General features: G+C 45.1%; 2 protein-coding genes across 2 annotated transcripts in view; both read right to left on the bottom strand.

The window, feature by feature from the left end:
- Positions 1–23,373, bottom strand: part of LOC147027501 (triple functional domain protein-like) — a gene marked incomplete at its 3' end in the record, with an annotated part of 489,834 nt that overhangs the window by 34,329 nt on the left and 432,132 nt on the right. The gene's annotated exons all lie outside the window — the stretch shown is intronic.
- LOC147027507 (uncharacterized) lies at positions 12,544–15,327 on the bottom strand. The gene is made up of 2 exons (XM_085876970.1): positions 15,131–15,327; positions 12,544–14,365 (listed from the first exon to the last, which is right to left on the bottom strand). Exons 1-2 carry the CDS (start codon positions 15,181–15,183, stop codon positions 13,702–13,704), a joined length of 717 nt encoding a protein of 238 aa, XP_085733096.1. The 5' UTR covers positions 15,184–15,327; the 3' UTR covers positions 12,544–13,701.

Below are 23,373 nucleotides of genomic sequence, written 5' to 3'. Positions count from 1 at the left end.
TTGTATCATTTTCAGACTTCACAAGAGTTTTCTTTGACGTACATATCAGTCTCTCCTTGATTCTTCATTTCTGTGTCCAAATCGTGCATTAATGTTCGGTGTATCTTTAATTGCCAAAAATGACCAATTGTGTCACATCCTCGACGTGGAAACAAGTGGATTTGGACTCAGCGTCTAAAATTCTTTAAGTATGCCAAATTTCATCCAGATTGGTGATCTGCACAACGAAAATCATTTTCTGAAGGTAATAGCGAGTACCTCCACATGGCCTACTCGTGGACTCGGGGTGTTTACCTGATTTGGTCCTGTCCGAGGGAGACGAGCAAGCTTGTCGACCTGGGACGTTTGATGGTGCAGGGGGAGGTTTGCCTGGGGTGTCACCTCGACCTAGCCAGAAGGTGTGTAAGCATGGGCCGTCTGATGGCGCTGTCCGCCCAGGGCGGATCAAGCGACGTGGTACTTTTGGGGATTTTCGATGATTGGTGTCCTTTTTCTCCAGTTGCTTTTTGTGTACTCGTGCCAATGCTTTTGCTATGTGCCATTTTGTCATGAGTTGCTTTTTGTGTCATAGTGTCAATGATTTTTGATTTGTATCATGTTGCCATTTTATAATCATACTTTTCGGAGGGAGGAGTGTGGTGTATGGGCGGAGGGCGCTGAGGGGGCGTGGAGTATTTGTGATAATAGTCACGTGCTTAGGCATGCATATATCTGTATGCGCCCGCGAGAGGCTCAGAGTGATGTACATCCGGGCACGCAATAAAGTTACGACTACGCTCACACTCGCTCCGTGCCTCACTGCACCCCGGACATTACACAGCCCCCAGCGAAACCGCGACCGACAATGGCGGATCAACCCGGCGAGAGTCATCGGACATCAACCAACTGATACAGATGATCACGCAAGCGATGGGAAAAAAAAATGGATGCAAATGCATGCAGGATGGAAAATAAGATGGATGCAAACACAAAGGAAATGAAAACAAACGCGTGCAGAATGAATAACAAAATGAATGTGAATATGCAACAAATGGGGAAGGAAATAAAGGGAATAAAGGAAGAATTGAAGGAAGAAATAAAAAACAACATGGAGGCAAATACGCAAACACTGCAGGTTGAGATGCTGCGCGTGGGGTGATGCCTGCAGGCGGGCATAATGGCGGCGCCACGTGTTGGAGCGAACGAGCTGAGGGAGAGGGTGGACTGTGTCGGCCCCGCGGTGGAGGACAAATTAATTCGGGAGACGCGTTGGGCGAGACTCGAGCAGGTGTCAAAGGAAGTGACGGTGACACAGAGGGAAAAAGGAAATGTGGTGACTGAGACGTGTACGAGACACTTGGAGACGAGAGAGATAATAAAGGAAATAAAATGTACAGAGACTCGGAGATAGAAAAAGTAGAGGAGAGACTACACAATAAAGACGGGGTGAAAGACAAGCACACACACATGGAGTTAGTGGAGGACGATGAGGGGGAGCTCGGGGAATGTGTCGTAACCCGGTGCAAGCAGCCGGATAGCCTCCTTCAGGAACGGAGGGAGCCGCTATGCTCCCTTGAAGGTGATCTCGACCAGGTGGCTCCGGTCAAGCTTTGCGAGGTAGAGGGAGCGAGTGCTGTGGACGGGTGCACACGGAGCTTGGGGGGTTCGGAGACCCCGGAACCCATTGTGGTGGCACAAATCCCTGTTGTGAATGCCTCGGTGTGTGTGTTCACGAGTGTGGCGAAATGTGTGCTGAGACGCGCGCATAGCGTGGGTGAAAGGTTGTGTGTAAAGGAAACCGTGTGTGTGAGTAATAGGGTGTGCGTGCTTGCGAGTGAGCCGAGGTGCGTGCATCCCAGCACGCAGTGTGTGGATGAGAAACCGTGTGTGAAAGGAACCATGTGTGCGAGTGAACGGCCGTGTGTGAATGGAACCATGTGTGCGAGTGAAAGGGCATGCGTGAGTGAACGGCCGTGTGCGAGAGAGACCGTGTGTGTGAGGTCGCTGTATGCGAGGGAGATGGCGGACGGCATGCGCGAACACGTAACCGCGTGCCCGAGTGTGAATGCCATCTCGAGGTGTGTGAGCCTCGTGGCACGTGGGAGTTTGTGCGTGAGAGTGCGACAACGACGTTGCCTGACAGTGGACAAAGGCCGAGTCGCGGCCGTAACTGTTTTGGGGACCGTGCCGGGTTTGCACGGCAGCGCGTGCGGGGTCCGTGCTGTGCAACGCACGAGGCCGCCACGTGCGCGCCTGCGGGAGTGAAACCCGGTCCGTAAATGCAAGCAGTGGATTTGCCGATCCCGCAGACGGACAGAAGGTAGGCTGGATGTGGATTTGGACCAGATGGGTTCTCCACGCGAGCATGTGTGAAGCTCCGACGGGCAGAGCACATGTGTTCGCGTGGGGAACCCCTCAAAACGCGAGGCTTGTTTTTTTGATGCGTAGGGTGACGTCATAGCTGCACATAGGGTTGGAATCCGGCAGGAGGGAAGTCCCTGACAGATGGTACCGTCCGAGAAGGGATGAGGTGCGCCAAGCGCGAACAGCTGCCATGACGTCACGGGAGTAAAAGAGCACAGGTTGCGAGTTGCCGCACTGGTGCGCGCATTAAAAAAAAAAGCAGGCCTCGCTTCGGGTGAACAGGATTCCCGGGCAAGGGGTGGAAGACCCCCCTGTCTGGGCACAGGATGCAACTAGTTAGGGGGAAGGGTTAGTTTAGTTAGACCAGCTCCATGGGACAGGGATAAGTCCTCATGGGGCCCGTGGAATGGATTAGGTAGAGGGATTCAGTTTATATTTAGGAGGGAGATGGGAAATAATATTTGTAGACAGGGACGGACTGTGAATGTGTAGTGGGGACGACGGGACGTAGCTTAGCTACGTAGTGTTAAATGGAACGTGCTATAGTGTAAGGGACGACCAGGGAGCACGAGGTCGTTAGAGAATGCAGATAGAAGAATGGCAGTGATCAGCGATGTATGAGAAGAGTTGAAATGGAAAATATACTTGATGAGTGAGTGAGGCCAGCGGGCCTGAGTGAATGGAGTGAATGTGGAATGCATGGTGTGATGAGTGATTGGGGGGAGGAGTGATTCCCACCCAAGGGACCCCGGGGTCAGAGTAAAGTGAGTTAGTGGGTAAGTCAAATTGACAAAATGGAGGTCGTTTTGCTGTTGGTGGGGAAGTCGGCCCGAAACCCATTTGGAGGGGTGCAGGAGCCCTGTTGACGGGTTGGGAGCGTGGCTGCGAATGGTGAGTATCGCTGAGTGGGTACCCCGGGCACCGGGCTAGTCAGCCGTGGTAGGCCAAGGGCCCATGGGGGGCAGGGATAGCGTAGTGGGCACGGGTGGCCCGCATGATGTGGGGCCCGTGGCGCCAAATGCCACGGGGGCAGTGTACTGGGCACGGGCGACCCTCGGAAAGGGACCCGGGGCGCCAACACGCCACGTGGGCATCGAGGGGGAGTCGCCAGAGAGGGCACTCCCCATCTTTAGGGAGCTGGTAGGCTCAGAGACAGTGTAGTGCCCGGGGTGCCATAGTTGGAGAATCGGCAGAGGGTAGTTCCTGCCAAGGGAGCCACGTGTCCCAGCCACGAAACCGTGCAAGGGCACGAGGGAAAATTGGAGGGCGAGGCCCGAAATTGTGAGGACATCAACACAGGTGACGGGAATCTGGGTTGATAGAACCAATAGATTAAGCGAGAGGCGCTTTTGGAAAGCCCGGGGTAGTTAACAGGTAAATGGTTAGGGTAGATTAGGAAGTGTACCCCTCCGCACCATCCATCCCTTCGCTCTCGTTGTGGGCCGCTGGACCCACCTTGGGTTAGTAGATCGCCGAGATCTGAGGAGGCCATTCTGAGGCTTGGATTGGGCCTCGACACAGGACGCTGGCTCTCCCTTATTCCCCTCCGGGAAGGGAACGTAGGGGTTTGGAGTAGGCAAGGATGACTATAGGTTAGCCGGACAGAGACAATAAAGGGGGTTAGGGAGACAATTTATAGAGGGGGAAATAAAAAAAAAGTTGGGGCTACGTTGGTTTTTTTGCAAACTAAGGGAGTGGGTATGGACAGAGACAGGCACAGGCGATAGGTTGGGAGGGAGACAGTTGGGTAGGTCTGAGCCCGCCTTCCGAGTGGCCAGCACCACTGCACTCCCTCCACCAACTTTATCTGCCGGCTGTTTTACAAGGCCTGTGCCGGTCAGCTTCACCATCGGCCCGTTTTGCTACAACGGCCTTGTCTTGCCTTGCCACACCTTGTCTGCCTGCCTTTGACATGACCCCATGCCTGTAGCCCTTTGGTTCATTTGCCCCATTCCTGTTCATTGCCATGTGCGCCAGGATCATCGCGCCTGCTGCAGGGACTGCCCTGTAGGCAGCCGCATCACGGGACTGCATTGGCGGGCCGTGCACTGTGTTAATCCATCCATCCATCCATCCCCATTGCTTTTATTGCTTGAGTCAGCACCATTCACTGTTCTGCAGGGACTGCCTTGCAGGCAGCCGCACACGGAGACTGCATTTGTGCAGCCCGTGCACCGTTTTGTGTTCACTGCGCTCATTTCACGGGGGAGGCATAGGACTGCGTTTGAGCAGCCGGCCACATTCCCTGCACTGCATTTATTTCATGAGCCAGAGACTGCATGTGAGCAGCCTGGCTCCCTGCTGTTTTATCTTGCAGAGTCCATCGATCCTGGGCCATGGTGTAGTGTAAAATTTAAAAGTAAAGGTTAAGATTGTACATGGTATTGCTTGCCCCCTGCATGTTTGTCTTAGCGCCGGTAATTTATTTAAGTCGTCTGTACGAGTGGGTTTGTTTAGTTAGTTACTCAGCCTGTAGGTTATTTATTTTTGGGACACGAATACACTAAATGTCGCACTCAGGGATCCGAAGGTAAATCGTACTAGGGGAAACTTACACATGATGGCACACGAAAATTCGACGTCTCGGGACGAGTCTGTAAAAAGGGGAGGGGGTAGTGTTACGGCTGTGGAAATTCGCAGAAGACCATGCAGGTTCTTAGTTAGTTAGGCCGATAAGTCCGTGTTCAGTTAGATTTCCCCACCGTTGTTGAATGGGATTTATTCGTGTCACAGGGCTGTGATCCTTTGAGATAGTGTATTTATTTTCCCATCGTTATTTTGGACCAACCACAACGCCAACCACGCCACCATCACCACAACCAAGTCACCACCACCAACGTCATTCTCGACCGCCGCTTCGCGGCGGTCTCCACACGCCAGACCACGGCCCTCTTCGTAAATGTGAACCGTCTCGACGAAGCGAAGGAAACCAGAGGAGTTCCGATGGCACACGGATTTTCCCGCCTGATTCACCCTGGACCTGTGCCAATTCTGATTCTCTTGCCCCCCGTGAGGCGCACGGGCAGGGGGGGGCGAGAGGGCACGCCCCTTTTCTGGAAGGTTCCCACAGGTTCTGTAAGGAGGCCGGGGCGAGAGCGGAGGGGCGTGGCGTGAGCAATAGAAGGGCATGCAGGACACCAGGTCTGGCAGCTCGTGGCTTTTCTCGTCGGCTCGAGAGCTCGTGAGCTCGTGTGTTTTTCTCGTCGGCTTGGAGTTCGTGAGCTTGTGGGTGTTTTTCAGCAGCTCGTGTGGTTTGCTCGTGAGTGGATTTCTTTGTGGTGGCTGCTCGTTGAGCTCGTGAGCTCGTGGTTTTTCTTCTTCGTGGTGGCAGATCGACTTCTTCGTGCCACACGGACCAGGGATGCAGACGGGAGGCGCCGCTTTGCCAGCACTGTCGCGCAAGCCTGCGCATCCGTGTGGAGAGCGCCGGAGAGAGCTCGCCCACCATCACACCACGAGGGTGCAGGTAACCGGCAACAGTCTCCTAGGATTCGTTCGGTCTGCCAAGTCCCACGCCATAAAGGCCCACTGGCCCAGTCTGACCCCCCTGTCTATGGGGGTGGTCTTTTCCTTTTCTTTTGCTTTCGATTGAATGTTGGTGGTGCCGTATCAATAAGTAAAACTGTTAAGTGGCTGTACATAAATTGCTTATCGTCGGTTGTAGTGCTTTCGCTTTATTTGCTTCCATACCTGCATGATTGACTGTATATGTGTATTGAAATAAATGTGTTTGTGTGAATGTTACCCGTTCGTCGTTTTTTTCTTTTCCCCCATTGGAACGCCATATTACAGCTCAGAAAGTTAGTTGCGTTTTAAATACCCGTTAAATAGAATCCGATCCGGCGAGGTCGGGCGATAATACCCGCTCGGTTATCACTGCAGAACGGAACGAACCGCCTGGGCGGTTCGTGCCCCAGCCAACTTGCGCCGAGGTACTGTCTCCCTGTTAGCTATCCGCGCGGGTGCTTAGGTATATCGAGATTCGGCGATTGACCCTATCCTGCGCGGGTAGAAAATTGGCAAGGCCGTGTTGGGGTTGAAGACCCACCCGTGACAGGGTTCCGGCGATGCTCCGGAAGATCATGACTGAATTGTCCGTCCGGTGGGCGAGCTGCTATTAGTGGAAAGCGGCAGTTAGCACGCCGGCGGGCGCGAATTATATATATATATATATATATATATATATATATATATATATATATATATATATATATATATACATATACATATATACATATATATATATATATATACATATATACATATATATATATATATATACATATATATATATATATATATATATATATATATATATATACATATATATATATATATATATATATATATATATATATATACATATATACATATATACACATACATGCATATACAAATATATATACACATACATATATATATATATATATATATACACATATATATATATATATATATATATATATATATATATATATATATATATATATATATATATATATATATATATATATATATATATATATACATACACAGATTGTAAATATACCATAAAAAATATACCATTTTTTGTAAAAACCGGTCCGCACTACAACTTATACAAAATAAAATAATATTTACCTTGCAATGAATGCGAGAGAAAAAAACATCCAAAACAGGAAAATGCAAAAAACAAACAAAAAACCGGTAAGGATATAAACATTAAAGGGTGAAAGTAGGAAGGTGAGATTAAAGTACCTCCACTTTAGTGTTAAGAAGCAAGTCATCAGACTCGGACTCCGGGGAGCGTGGTGACTCCTGGCCGGAGGGAGGCGTGTGGAAAGGAAATAAAATAAAAATCGGCGCCGAAGTAAGAAATGCCCATCAGGAGGGAAAGTCAAGATTAGAATCACCAGAAAAGGACCTTGGCTCGAAAGGCCTTGATATGAAAGAGATTTTAAAAGCTGCATGCCGATTATCTCCTGCATCATTCAAGAAGGATAATTCTTTGGTTTAGTCAGTGGAATAATAATAATAAGATATGTTCTTTTTGAATCAAATAAGAGTGAAAAAAGGACTCCTTTGTTCCCCCTGTATTACCTTAACCATGACATTGCGACCACCTTTATTTGGGCTCTCCTCTTGGGGTGTCTGCTTGCTCTCTCGCTCCCTGCTGCTCCGGCGGCGGAGGCGGAATGCTGCGTGCCACGAAGAAGACTTCCTGCTTCAGAAAAGAAGAGACGTTCAGGTGAATAAATGAACAGCTGTCTGACTGTTAACCTCTCATTTACTCAAAACCAGTTTTGCGAAATATAAACGCATGAGACTCATCCCATGAAAAAACACTGACTTGCTCAAAGCAATGCCATATTTTTCTTGCGTTTGCTCGACCAAGTTACAAATACCAGAGGAGCCATACCGGCAGAAATGACGCAGGTTATGTGATTTGAACCTGGGATCTCATATTATGATTGATTTGTTCATATGGGAAAGCCAACAAAAGGCCAACTCAAAGTTGTGAGGTCTTCATATTACTTTTCCACGACAGTTCGGCTTTTTCGGAAAGAGTACTGTCGTGTGAACATCTCAAATATCGAGAAGCACCTCCACTGCCAGGATAGACTATGTGTGCTTTCTTTTCGATCACGTTATGATGCGAGTGAATATAATTTGGTTTTGCATGAAACCCTCCATATTTGCGAGGGTAATGATGCTGGAAAACCTTGTGAATGCAGAATTCACGTACATGGACACATTCATTTAATGGGGAAAAAGGTGGTTAGATTCCTGGGTCAGACTGAACATGGTGGGGGGGGAGGGGGGGAGAATAGTAAATGTTGAAGAAGAAATATTAAAATAAATAAATTACAATATCTAGAACAGTGTGTTCGATTTACATTTGATTATTTTGATGATGCGATGATGGTATTGGTGGTGTTGGAGGGGAACACAGAAGGATGAATCATGCCCACTGCCCATGCCAATGAATCATGCCCATGAATCAAAGTGAGGTCGCACTTTCACTTTTAGTCAGCCGACGGAACTTATTCACTTTTTCTCTCAAACCAATCTCTTTCTTCTGCCTCTTTCTGGCAGACCCACCTTCCCTCCGCATCGTATGTTCAGAGGCCACGATTAACGGGAATTACAAAGTTCATGATAACGAATTGAGAAGCGTAGCTCACCGGCCGGGACAAGAGCCCTTAACGGTTGGGAGAGGATGGGCCTCAGAAACGGCAAGGTTGCGGTTTTCCAGAGGGCATAAAGGTGGGTGCATCGGGTGGAAGGAAGCACAGGAGATGCCGATAACCATCCAGAAGAAGGCTACATCTCAAATCTGCCAAGCTGCCAACCAAGCCCATACCTCTCCCCCACCCATTGAGCCTCACGCTGTGTTCCACCTGCAGCAAGGATGCTCCCTTAGCAATTTACATTGGTTCCTGTTGTGTCCTGCCAGGCATGCTGGGGTATTTTCCTGTCCTGTGATTTCCGATGTCTTTCTCCTGCCGTATGAGTGAAGGCCTTTAAGATTAGGTAGTTAAGGCTCCCTTTCGGCGTTTGATCCATGGGTGTGTATGATTGGTAAGGGAAAGAGTTTTTTTTCCTCGCATTATTTGCGATTGCTCCTTCTTTATGACCCCCCCCCCTTCCCCCCGACCCCACCCCCAGCTTGTACTATTCTTTGCAATACATTTTAAACCTGACTTGGTCTTTAGGTGAATTCTGTTTGTCCTGATGTCTTCAGCTGGTGGTTTAAGTAAATCTGTTTAAATCGATTGGCTGTTGGAGAAGATCGGGTCACATGACCAAGGTTTGCTCGGCCTTACTGGATCGGCCATGTAGTCACCTATCGGCGTAGCACTTGACTGGCTCTGTGGTTCCAACGGGTATGGTAGTGGAGATCAAAGGACTTAGAGTTGTGGACTCACGTGACTGCTGCGGTCATTTTAACACGACTCGCAGGATTCATACCAGACTACCGGAGTGACCAGCTGACCGTATTAACAATGTTTGTTGAAGTGAAAAGGCTCATTTGTCAATACATTTTGAAGTCATCTGCACTCTAGTCAGGTGAGCTTATGCAATTGAGCAGTATCTGTAGCTGAGTGAGTCAGTGAATGAGTGAGTGAGTGAGTAAATGAGTCATTCAGTCCGTAAACACTTCAGTCATTATCGCTTGAACCAAACACACAAATTTAATGAAACTTGGCCACAAGCTTCATGTCTGATCCCTAACAAAGGCTTATTGACCGCATTAAAATCTGCCCTCATCGAGGGAGTTTATGGGGGGGGTTAACCCTCCCCCCCAAATAGGTATTTGTTCTCTTCTCCAAAACTACACACACAATTTTGATGAAACTTGACCACAACCTTCATCACCCATGATGTACCAAAGTTTATCGACTGCATCAAAACCTGCGCTCATTCAGGGGGTCCACGAGAGGGCTTTTGACCCCCCAAAATAAGTGCTTGCTCTCTTCCCTGAAACTACACATAGTTTCAAAAAAAACTTGACCACAATCTTCATCAACCATGATTTACCTAACTTTGTTCACGGTATCAAAAAATTCAGGGTCTAAGGAGGTCTGCGGGGCGTTTGAGTGACTGTTGCTCTTGATCCAGGTGAGCTTCAGGACAGGCGGTGCTATTCTTTTTTGTGTCCTCAAGAGTACCTCTTGCTGAGAGACTCAACATCATGATCAATATAAAATTCTCTTGAATGAGTGTGCATGCTGAGAAAGCAATCTCTTGGCAATATGATGGGTGGTTTGCCATTGCCTTCCCAATTAGTGCAGGAATTTGGAATTTGTTCAGGGTGCCGGCGATAACTTGCCGACTCTTCGTGAGAGGAAATGTGTGATCTTTAACGACCACCAACAACTAGGGCTGGCAGATGGGTCTTTCGGATTAACGCCCTTCCAATGGACGGTGCACACATTCATGCCTCGCCCAACTTGCAAAACACCAGGATGATAGTTTTTTGGTGGGTTGAGATTCAAACCATAGCTCAACAGCTGAAAGATGAGTGTGCATGGTACCTTAGGCTATCCTGGCAGCCAACGCTGAGAGACTACGGATATGATTATCGGCATTCATTGGAAGTAATGAAGAGAAAGACCATTCTGAACAAAATGATGGTTCCAATAGTTTTCAGGTTCTCCTCGGCAAGCAACTTCCATGAAGTGCCAATCTAATTGGGAAAAGAAACACATTTGTTTATCGATCTTATCAACAATGTTGGCTGTTTCACACCTCCTTCCTTATTTGCCACATCCTTTCTGGAGTTATTTCATTACTACTGAATTATTGCATGCAGAATCCAACTTGAAATATAATTACTTTAAAATCATTCCTGATTCCTCTTCTCGGCTTTCATTCTTCCCTGCACATCCTTTGCCAGCCTTTGTCAGTCCTTCAGAAATTGACAACTTCCATATGACTAACATCTATTTTCATCTTTCTGCGTCCCACCATGACTAGATTAGGGGAGAGTGGGGCAAGATGATCCCTGGGGCATGATGATCACCCCCACTCACGACCCCAATTAAGCTCGCATTGGACAGTGGTGCCACTCAACGATAGATCGATTAACTACAATTCCACTGTGGCGAGAAAACATCATTACAATGACGAGAAAAAACGCTGCGTTTGTTTTATCAGAAAACATCATTTTCTTCCTGAAAAAGAAAATTTTCGAATCATCGGTGAATACGTATTATCTCTATGAATAAGTGTAGTAGGAATGGTATCTGTATAGAGGTAGATCCGTAGCTTATATGCCCATATTGCGTGTATGTTTTGCCTTGCTCATTGCTGTAATTTATGAATGCCAGACGATTTTGTAAAAATGGCAGCGTTGGGGCAGGATGATCGTTGGGTTGTGGGGAAAGTTGATCAGGTGATCAGATGACAAAAATGGTGTTATTGAAGGAGACTTTGCAATTACAAAAATAGATGGGGAAAAAGCACGATCAATTCTGTAAATAGCGCGTGTAGAGGCAATCGACGACGATGGATATGACGGAGTCTTTCTCCACAAAGTACCTTCTCATATGAACTTCAATCGACCTACGTTCATCGTGGACGAGACGGATTGTGGGACTTTTTCCAAGGAGGACATCGTTAAAAAACTACCTCCACCCGAATTTTGAAAGGGAAGCCAGAGAAAAATCAAAGCAACTGGTATTCAAAATTGATCTCAGTCAGTGGGAGTTGCGAATTTAGACATTACGACTGGAACACAAAGATAAATGACATGAAAATGGACGTTCGTATCAGGTTGTGTACGGGACAATGTTTTGGAAATATTATTTGGTATCCCAGATGGATATATATATATATATATATATATATAATTATTTTCTGTTCATTAAAATTCTAACACATCGCTTATTTAGACTGTCCTCATGTTTCCTGAGGACCATGATCATCTTTCCCCATGGTGATGATCGACTTGCCCCAGGGGTGGGGCAAGTTGAGCATTTCAACCACAAATTTTGAATTGTCTTTTATAGACATTCAATGATCTCTAACATTCTCGAAATTGGGCAGTTACTTGGGGCTTGAGATGGACTAACGAATGGCAATTGAATGGTGTTTGGCTGGCAAATCATCTGACGGCAAAACGGACAAAACCAAAAAGGGACCATCTTGCCCCACTCTCCCCTACTTTGCAAGGGTTGTTCACTTGGACATCACGTATGACAACATTTTGCTTGCGTCGGTGTGAAGCTGTCAAACCACCTCTCTCCACATATACAAAACAGACGAAAGATGGAGTGATATCTGTGGGGCATATATCCTTGGGTGAGTGTATTTAACTTGTGTCATTATGTTGATCAATTCACAAACTTTTTCTTCAAATTAAACCAGCTATTTTGGCAGGAAAATAGATTTAATTTCATGTGAGGAGGGTGGGTAGGGAAGGAGAGGAAGAGGCAATTACAGCCCGCTCACCTCATGTTTGTGTCGTAAGTGTCCCGGTTTGTAACTGGTGTTCCTGCATGGCCCAGCACGTAGCCTGGAATCCAACCCTCAGCAGCAGGACAATCGGGAGTGGCCGCACGAAATACAAGGAACATGTTTTGTTGATTGGTCGCGAGGACTTGCACCACATCGCCCTGGGCCACACTGATCTCGTCCTCACGCACAGCCGAGTATTCCTGGGTGACCAGCATGCAGGTCGGGCTTCTAGTGGTGTCTTCCCCTTGGGACTATGTGGTCACATGTACGAACACAAAAATACATCCATCACAACATTAAAATAGAACAAAAAGTACGATTTCAGGAACTAAGTTTGTTTCCGTTTATGTTTATTTTTTTTGTACATCGGAGCTTATGCAGATACCACATCCAGTGCAAAGACAATAGGAGACAAATGAACTTCAAGGACATGTAGTACACAATGGACAAATATGCATGATATATGGAAGTTGAACCTGGGTTCCTTGCATCATGAGCCACAGATTTAGATGGGAAAACTATAACTGGCCAACTCAAATTTATGAAGACTAATACACCGGCTCCTTATGGCAGCATAGCATTATGCATCCAATAAAGTTCACAATTGTGGCGTTGTGTTATTTAAAACTGTAATCATTCACGTTTTTGGTTTACAATTTTATTTTTTAAACTTCCGGTAGGGGTGCCACACAAAAAGGTATGGTAAGCTATATCTATACACCTTAACACAGCGCTTGTCCAAGGAGGAAAATCCCCTTGGAGAGAGGTGATATTATTAGTATTTACATTGTTTTGTAACGACATTAATTTTATGCTCGTATAATTGTTGTTGTTATTACTTTTGTTATTAGAAGCTGCTTTGGAAAAACACCACGATTAGCTATTTATACACCTTAACACGGTGTTTGTCCACGGCGTCAAGCACCCTTGAGTATGGGGGCAAATAAAGTTGCTACAACCTCTGTTGTGTGACCTTTAACCCCCCTGGCAAGTTTGGTTGAGATTGGATAAGTAATGACTGAATGCATCATGGTCAGACAGACAGATACCAAATGGCGTATTTTTTTTTTTATAAGATTCATGCATGGGTAGTTTTTTCATTAACAAAATCTTTAGTTCATTCTGAGACTGACACTTTGGTCATACTTTGCAGACGAAATTAACACAATGAGCGACGGTGCCACATCAAGGTGCAACAAAGGCATATTGTGTGGCCTTTTGATCTGACAAACGACGGAGAAAGATTAGCTTTTCTCAACTTCTGAAAGATAAGCTGAGGAAGGTATGAAATGTAACTAATATGAAGTGATAATTAATTAAACTGCAGGTTTTGACATTGAAGCTAACTGAGAAATAAAAAATAAACTCCCCAGAAACACACCTCAGTACTCAGTGACGATTGCTGAGAGTGGTCACTTATCGTGGAGCAGTTACTAAGTCAGAATCGCGACCAATGGTATGCTTGCGAAGGTGCCATGGAAGTGAATCGTTGTCACTCAGTGGGCCAAACGAGCCATGCCGATTGGCAGGTGACGCAGGGTCCATACTCCAGAAACACCCCTTTGAGTTGGGGCTTGGAGGAGGAAAGGGATGGTCCCAGGAATGAGATCCAGAAGATCCCAGAGAGGCTTCGCGAGGAAGGTGGGATGCAGATGAAAAAGCCTGATGCAGTGGAGAACCTATGGGTGGTGATCCATATGCTGACACTGTCACCTTGTCTGCAGATGTGGCCTCCCTATTTCTGCTGGTAGCAAACAGGTTGCATTCACAATCTTGCACAGATTCCTTCAAAATAGTTGGTTCGGTGCAAATGGGCACCTCGGTTATGCCAGGTGCTGCCGGTGGTGAACCCAGTTGGAAGGGTTTCACTTGGAGTATCGCCGGTTCCCAACTGGCTGAAGCAAGTTTTGGAGAATTCAGCAAGATTTGTGGATCATCTGAGCTCAATGGGCTTAGGCAGTCCTCACTGACAGAAGCTGAAGAACGGTAACCAGTTCCTGGAGAAGGCTCGCGCTGACCCACAGTGGTAGAGTTGAACAGTCCACTCTGAATACGCTGGTATTCAATGGGGAAGTCAATGCTGAAGGGTATGCATAGGATTGGGGTAACCAAAAAAATGGCAGAGGTTATCTTATTATTATAGCAGGTGCGTCTGTGACAACAAAGACACCATGTACAAATAAATGCAAGTCACATCTCCGACAAAAAGCACAATTAAAAAAAAAATGCATGTTATTAAATTTTAAAAAAGACATTATAGGTAAGGGGTGGGGGTGGGGGAGGGTGAGATCAATAAATTCAACAACACCTTAAGGCAAGGTGGTCCCCCAGCAAAGGCAGTGGCAGCAGAGGGGGTGGACAGGCTTAAATGGGATTTGTATAGGTAGCTATAGATGTATTGGAGACAGAGGTATATGGGGATATTGGTTTGTGTGGATGGAGATAGAAGGATGGTAGGAAGCTTTTGTGTGTATGGATAATGATACTGGGGTTGGTTAGCGCAGGCATGATGTGCCGAATGGCCTCCTCCCACATCAAAGTTCCTTGTGTATCCTTGTGCAAGATCAACCTGCCTTGCATTGAATTCCTCATCTTACATGATATCTTTCCACATGATGATAGTCGGAAAAGAGGGAAGCAAGTTTTGCCACTGAATATAGAACAGCTGACATGAGTGATTATTTCCAAGTTGAGGGACAGTCAAAGCCAAAGGGATTAAAGTATTCTGTATAAAAGCATTTTTCATCAAATTGAGAACAGCTCATTAACAAAACATGGATTCTGGGCCTGACATCTTCACTGGCGAATAATCTATGATCTCGATATTTGACTAGCAATTCCTCACCGTTGAGGAAGTTTTGCTGCGTCTCGAGCATTTCTCCGATCTCCTGCGCCCATGCTCGCCGGGTTTCTGAGCACGAAGCTTGCAGCACGTAACGCTCCTGAAGTCCTTGTTCACCACGCACAGTCACGGCCATCTTGCAAGGATCTCCCTCCACATTCTCTTGCAACCCCAACTGGCTCATCTGCAAGGAAGGAAATCTTAACTCCAGGTGCAGTCCAGCTGGAGGCAGGGATGTTAGTTACACCATTGTACAATTAATTAAAAGTTAAAGAACAGCAGCAATCTTTCCCATATAAACCCACTTATAATCAATATAAACATTATAAACACACTCTTGAGGTAAACAAATATAGACACTTTATACACACACTCTTGAGTGAAACAAATCTCAACACTTTATACACACACTCTTGTGTGAAACAAATATAGACACTTCATACAAACACTAATGAGGTAAACAAATATAGACAATTTATACAAACACTCTTGAGTTAAATAAATATCGACACTTTATGCACACACTCTTGACGTAAACAAATCTCGACACATTATACACATACTCTTGAGTTAAACAAATATCGACACTTTATGCGCACACTCTTGACGTAAACAAATAGAGACACATTATACACATACTCTTGAGTTAAACAAATTTTGACACTTTATACACACACTCTTGAAGTAAACAAATATATACACTTTATACAAACACTCTTGAGTAAAACAAATATAGACACTTTATGTACACACTCTTGACGTAAACAAATCTCGACACATTATACACACACTCTTGAGTAAAACAAATTTTGACACTTGATACACACACTCTTGAAGTAAACAAATATATACACTTTATATAAACACTCTTGAAGTAAACAAATATAGACACTTCATACAAACACTCTTGAGATAAACAAATATAGACGCTTTACACAAACACTCTTGAGGTCAACAAATATAGACACTTTATACACACACTCTTGACGTAAACAAATAGAGACACATTATACACACACTCTTGAGGGAAACAAATATAGACACTTTATACAAACACTCTTGAATTAAAGGAATATAGACACATGAAACACACACTTTTGCGTTCAACAAATATAGACACTTTATACACACACTCTTGAGTGAAACAAATCTCAACACTTTATACACACACTCTTGAGTTAAACAAATATAGACACTTCATACAAACACTTATGAGGTAAACAAATATAGACAACTTATACAAACACTCTTGAGTTAAACAAATATCGACACTTTATGCGCACACTCTTGACGTAAACAAATAGAGACACATTATACACACAGTCTTGAGTTAAGCAAATACAGCCACTTTATACACACACACACACACACACACACACACACACACACACACACACACACACACACACACACACACACACACACACACACACACACACACACTTGAGATTTATAAATATAGACACTTCAGACAAACACTTATGAGGTAAACAAATTTCGACACTTTATACAAACACTCGTGAGATAAACAAATATAGATGCTTTAAACAAACACTCTTGAGGTCAACAAATATACACACTTAATGCAAACACATATGAGGTGAACAAATATAGACAATTTATACAAACACTCTTGAGTTAAACAAAGATGCACACTTCATGCAAACACATATGAGGTAAACAAATATAGACAATTTATACAAAGACTCTTGAGTTCAACAAAGATGCACACTTCATACAAACACATATGAGGTCAACAAATATCGACAATTTTTACAAACACTCTTGAGTTAAAGAAATTTTGACACTTTATACACACACTCTTGACGTAAACAAATAGAGACACTTTATACAAACACTCTTGAGGAAAACAAATATTAACACTTTATGCACACACTCTTGAGGAAAACAAATATAGACACTTTATGCACACACTCTTGAGGTAAACAAATATAGACACTTTTAACACACACTCTTGAGGTAAACAAATATTGACATATTAAACACACACTCTTGAGTGAAACAAATGCAGACACTTTTTCCACACACCTACTTGAGTTTATCAAATATAGACACTTCAAACAAACACTGATGAGGTCAACAAATATAAACACTTTATACAAACACTCGTGAGATAAACAAATATAGACACATTATACACACACTCTTGAGTTATAGAAATATAGACACATGATACACACACTTTTGCGTTCAACAAATATAGGCACTTTATACACACACTCTTGAGTGAAACAAATCTCAACACTTTATACACACACTCTTGTGTTAAACAAATATAGACACTTCATACAAACACTTATGAGGTAAACAAATATAGACAATTTATACAAACACTCTTGAGTTAAATAAATATCGACACTTTATGCACACACTCTTGACGTAAACAAATCTCGACACATTATACACACACTCTTGAGTTAAACAAATATTGACACTTTATACACACACTCTTGAAGTAAACAAATATAGACACTTTATACAAACACTCTTGAGTAAAACAAATATAGACACTTTATACACACACTCTTGAGTTAAACAAATCTCGACACATTATACACACACTCTTGAGTTAAACAAATTTTGACACTTTATACACACACTCTTGAAGTAAACAAATATAGACACTTTATACAAACACTCTTGAGATAAACAAATATAGACGCTTTACACAAACACTCTTGAGGTCAACAAATATAGACACTTTATACAAACACTCTTGAGTTAAACAAATATAGACACTTTATACACACACTCTTGACGTAAACAAATAGACACATTATAAACACACTCTTGAGGTAAACAAATATAGACACTTTATACACACACTCTTGAATAAAGGAATATAGACACATGAAATACACACTTTTGCGTTCAACAAATATAGACACTTAATACACACACTCTTGAGTGAAACAAATCTCAACACTTTATACAAACACTTATGAGGTAAACAAATATAGACAACTTATACAAACACTCTTGAGTTAAACAAATATCGACACTTTATGCACACACTCTTGATGTAAACAAATAGAGACACATTATACACACAGTCTTGAGTTAAGCAAATACAGACACTTTATACACACACACACACACACACACACACACACACACACACACACACACACACACACACACACACACACACACACACACACACACACACACACACACACACACACACACACACACACGAGATTTATAAATATAGACACTTCAGACAAACACTTATGAGGTAAACAAATTTCGACACTTTATACAAACACTCGTGAGATAAACAAATATAGATGCTTTATACAAACACTCTTGAGGTCAACAAATATACACACTTAATGCAAACACATATGAGGAAAACAAATATAGACAATTTATACAAAGACTCTTGAGTTCAACAAAGATGCACACTTCATACAAACACATATGAGGTCAACAAATATCGACAATTTTTACAAACACTCTTGAGTTAAAGAAATTTTGACACTTTATACACACACTCTTGACGTAAACAAATAGAGACACATTATACAAACACTCTTGAGGTAAACAAATATTAACACTTTATGCACACACTCTTGAGGAAAACAAATATAGACACTTTATACACACACTCTTGAGGTAAACAAATATTAACACTTTATGCACACACTCTTGAGGTAAACAAATATAGACACTTTTAACACACACTCTTGAGGTAAACAAATATTGACATATTAAACACACACTCTTGAGTGAAACAAATGCGGACACTTTTTCCACACACCTACTTGAGTTTATCAAATATAGACACTTCAAACAAACACTGATGAGGTCAACAAATATAAACACTTTATACAAACACTCATGAGATAAACAAATATAGACACATTATACACACACTCTTGAATTAAACAAATATAGACACATGATACACACACTTTTGCGTTCAACAAATATAGGCACTTTATTCCCACACCCTTGAGTTAAACAAATATAGACACATTAAACACACTCTTGAGTGTACCCAACGGCATACTCGTTATGGATTTAGTAGTGTTGCGTGTGATCAGATCATAAAGCAGACTTTAAACAGGGATGGCAAGACCAGTGGAGGCATCATTGGTTACACTCAGAAAAGCACAGCTGTGAAGAAGTGGATCCTGTCCCAACCAGCACGTGCGGAAATCGCAAGGAAATGTGATTCCATGGCGGCTATCCACAACGAGCCCCGAACGAGAAAGGATTTGGATGTGTCGAGATCGAAGAAGAACGAAGCAGTGGTGGTACAAGTGATGGACACAGTACTTCAAATGATTAACCCTTTCTCCGGCGCTCACCTTGAACTCGTCAATATTAGTTCAGATGTCATCGCACCGCCAGCCACTTCCGCGGACTTGATGAACGCGTATGTCAAGGGAGAGAATGCTGTCGTGCAATTCATGCGTGATCGGCTTCTCTCGGGTGAGGTCCCATCCTTCAGTCTGAATTCGAAGGCCAAATTGGCAACTTTCTTGAAGGCATGAGGAAAGTCGGCGACTCCCCACCAGCAGACGCCGAAGGTTGAAATTGCAAATGAACGTCGTCTTTTCACACGACTGCTGTCGATTGGCGAGAAAAGCAATGCAACACTCCACGATCTGTTCGCATACCCACTGGCGAACATATCTTTCCCCGCTGGCATCCGGTGATGTTTCGATCGCTAAGACGGACAAAGCCAAACTCCACAACCATATAATGAAACTGTGGCCCGATTGCGGTGTGGACGCTCGGCCGATCCAAGGTGCAACAATTGTGGATGGAATGGCCGTTATTCAGGCGATAAAGGCTGGTTCACTGCATAACACTTTCGGCAAACTGGAAGAGATGGTGACAAACATCGTAGTGGCCAAAGCACGACATAACCAAGCTTCGAGACTGGACATGGTGTTTGATACTTACCCAAGTATCAGCATCAAGTGCCTGGAGCACGTCAGACAAGCGGGCAGGGGAGGGCGATCTTCAGGTACGAACCATCTACAGACGTGATCGAGCCCTTCCAAAACAGTTGGCCAATTATCTCCTGAGCGGCGCCAACAAGGAGGCGTCGATAGAGTTCTTCGTCGAATCGTGGACGAGAAACATGTCTCCATCAAAACTGGGTGACATGTTGTCGTACGTCAGTCATGCCAGCAAATGTGAGAAAATCAAGGCGTCGAATGGTGTCCTGACTGTGTCGTCAGTACCTGAACTTGAATGTGACCATGAGGAAGCTGACACGAAGCTCCTCCTACTGGCGCTCACGAGGCACAGAATGGAGAGTCAGTGCGCATCGAGAGTTTCGACACCGATGTGTTTGTGTGGGCATTGGCTCACTCGAAGTCGATTCGGGCGCGAAATTTCCATCTGGTCACAGGAAGTCCCAAGGACATTACCGTCGTTGACATTCGGAAGCTGAGTAATGCCCTGGAAAGTTCTTTCTGCGATGCGTTGATAGGTTTGCACAATTTCACAGGAAGTGATACCACCAGTGCATTCCATGGGAAGGGCAAAACAAGGCCATTCGACTCTATGATGAAGGGTCCCCATCTCATCACCTGTTTCGGCAGCATTGGTCGAGAATTCACGCTACATCAGAATATCATTCACGACCTGGAACAATTCGTCTGCGCCATGTACAATCAGCCAACCATGAAGAGTGTGGATGAGGCTCGCTACAAGCTATTCTGCAGCCAGTCGCTGGGAGAACAGAAGTTGCCGCCTTCAAGCGTCGCTCTGATGCTGCATTGCAAAAGAGTGAACTATCAGTATGCGATCCACCACCGCGTGATGGAGAGGTTTTTCGAAGCCCCTTCTCCAACATTTCACGGATGGATGGAACGCAAAGGAGCACTGATTGTTCACTGGCTGAACAAACCATCAGCGCAGAAGGAACTGTTAGAGGCGACGAAATGTAATTGCAAGAAGACGAAATGTGAGACCAACCAGTGTTCTTGCCGGTCAAAAGGAGTGTCCTGCGCAGAGTGCTGTGGGTGTCAAAACTGCGTCAACGATGAACAGACCCGTACAGAAATGGAACTTATGGATGATGAAAGCAGAACTGACGATGTTTCCGACGACGAACTGTGAATGCGGGTGTCACACTGCTTTTGCTGTGGTAATCTACTACACAGTAGTATTCAGATCGGTTAGCATGTAATAGTGGACTTGAGTTTTGTAATAGCATCAGTTAAGAGCCAAGTTCAGCAACCGCTTCAGAGGAATAAATACTGGAGTTCTAAAACAGTAATCTTCTTGTGGCGGTTCTACTTTTCATCAGGCTGAGTCGCGCAGTGTCTTTGTCTTTGATTTAATCCGTAATAGCCAATGTAACTCTCTTTAATAGGCGCTGTAACTGTCTTTAATTGTCAATGTAACTACCTTTAATAGCCAGTGTGGCTGCCTTTTAAGCAAAAAGTTGCCTTGGTCAACTCGAAGGCCTGTCTGGTCGTTCCAGACGTTTTCGGCCGGTAAAAATATGTAACTGCTTCGGTTTACGACCTTTGATTATAAACATCTTTAATAACAGTGAATATGGCTCTGTATAAACATATTTTATCATTTTAAGACCTCACAAGAATTTTCTTTGACGTACATATCAGTCTATCCTTGATTCTTCATTTCTGTGTCGAAATCGTGCTTTAATGTTCGGTGTATCTTTAATTGCCAAAAATGACAAAATGTGTCACATCCTCGACGTGGAAACAAGTGGATTTGGACTCAGTGTCTAAAATTATTGAAGTATGCTAAATTTCATCCAGATTGGTGATCTGCACAACGAAAATCATTTTCTGAAGGTAATAGCGAGTACCTCCACATGGTCTATTCGGGTTATTGTTGGGGCTGTTAAGGTTAGCATTAGGGTGTAAGTGTGAAAGTGTGTGTGTGTGTGTGTGTGTGTGTGTGTGTGTGTGTGTGTGTGTGTGTGTGTGTGTGTGTGTGTGTGTGTGTGTGTGTGTGTGTTGCCAAATCGGTTTGCAGTGTTCAAAAGGTGTTAAGTTTTCATCCAAGTTTTCCAAGTGTTGAAATATTTTCAAACACTCGACCGTCACGCTCTCGATACTGTGTGACGTTCGCGCAACCGCTTAATCTGTTCACCACGATGACGCCAACCACGATCGTCCGTCGTGTGCACATTAGTGAGGGAGATGCAAGACGCACGAGTGTGGACGTGCATGCTTGAGTGGTGCAACAGCTCGTTGAGCGAAGGAAAACGGCGGCGTGATGCGATGTGTGATTTGTGAAGCGTTGGATATCTGCGATATCTGCGATATCTTCGATATCTGCGAAAGCCGCACCCACGAGAAAGAGGGAAAGTGCCGTACACGGGTGGCTTCGTTGGCTTCGTTTTCTTTCCCATCATGGGTCCCATGGGCCATGATCTTGCTCTTCGGAGCGTCCGTCGCATGCTTGGGCGGATGCGTGCGCGCACGCAGGTTTCGATGGCGTTTGCGTTTCGGTCACCACGTCTTGTGACGAGGTTCGCCACCGTGCGGGTTGTCACGGTCCTCGAACGTACCCGTTGGGAGTTCGGGGTCGGCGAGCGTTTGTTCGTCGTCGACGCGATTCACCTGGCGATGTCGCTGCTGCTCTTCGTCCGGAGTCCCTCCGTTGCTATTTGTCGGTCGGGTCTTCTCCGTGTATGGGGCAGCTGCTGTCACGGTCCTTTTCGTCGTGAGCGAGCTTGTGTGCCGAGTGGCTCCGCGCCGCTTTCACGACATTCCTTGCCCCGACGTGTCCGAGCAGTTTTACCGGCGGTCGTGCACTCGGCCGACGGTCGGATCCCCGTCCGTGTCACGGGGCCTTCGCCGGCGAGTGTAACGAACCAAGGGTCACGTGAAAGTAAGCGGTCGCCCGGAGGTTGGAGGTTCGACGGTCTCCTGTCCGTGTCCGCTCGTTCCTCGGGTGGCCGACGTATGCAGTTGCGTGTTTTTTTTGGGCGACGAGCTCTTTGGTCGCTCACCGTGGATTTGGGTGAGCGCGTCGCCACGTATGATGGACGTGAGCCTAGCGAGGTGGCCGCGACGGTCTCCGCCCACTTGCGGCCGGGCGTGCTGCCCCGGGTCGGACCCGGTGGTGTCTTCGGCCCGGCCGGCGCCGGTGCGCCGTCGGACTGTTTTCTTGTTCCGAATCGGCGCCTCCCGGCACTCGGGTCTGACTCTGTCTGACCGCTTTCCTTCCGCCGAGCGCGCCGGTGTGTGAGGTTGCGGTTGCGACATGGGTTTTCGGCT

The sequence above is a fragment of the Eptatretus burgeri genome, chromosome 4 (assembly GCF_056783735.1).
Source record: "Eptatretus burgeri isolate ZD-2024b chromosome 4, Ebu_testis_v1, whole genome shotgun sequence".
NCBI lineage: Eukaryota > Metazoa > Chordata > Myxini > Myxiniformes > Myxinidae > Eptatretus > Eptatretus burgeri.
This window is presented reverse-complemented; position numbering and strand designations above follow the sequence as displayed.

Bases quoted from the DNA above. Each gene is read 5' to 3' on its own strand.
- LOC147027507 (XM_085876970.1), bottom strand. From the start codon at position 15,183: ATGGGCGCAGGAGATCGGAGAAATGCTCGAGACGCAGCAAAACTTCCT. The intron at 14,366-15,130 runs GTGAGGAATTGC...CATACCCTTCAG, and splicing joins GCAGCAAAACTTCCTCAACG to CATTGACTTCCCCATTGAAT.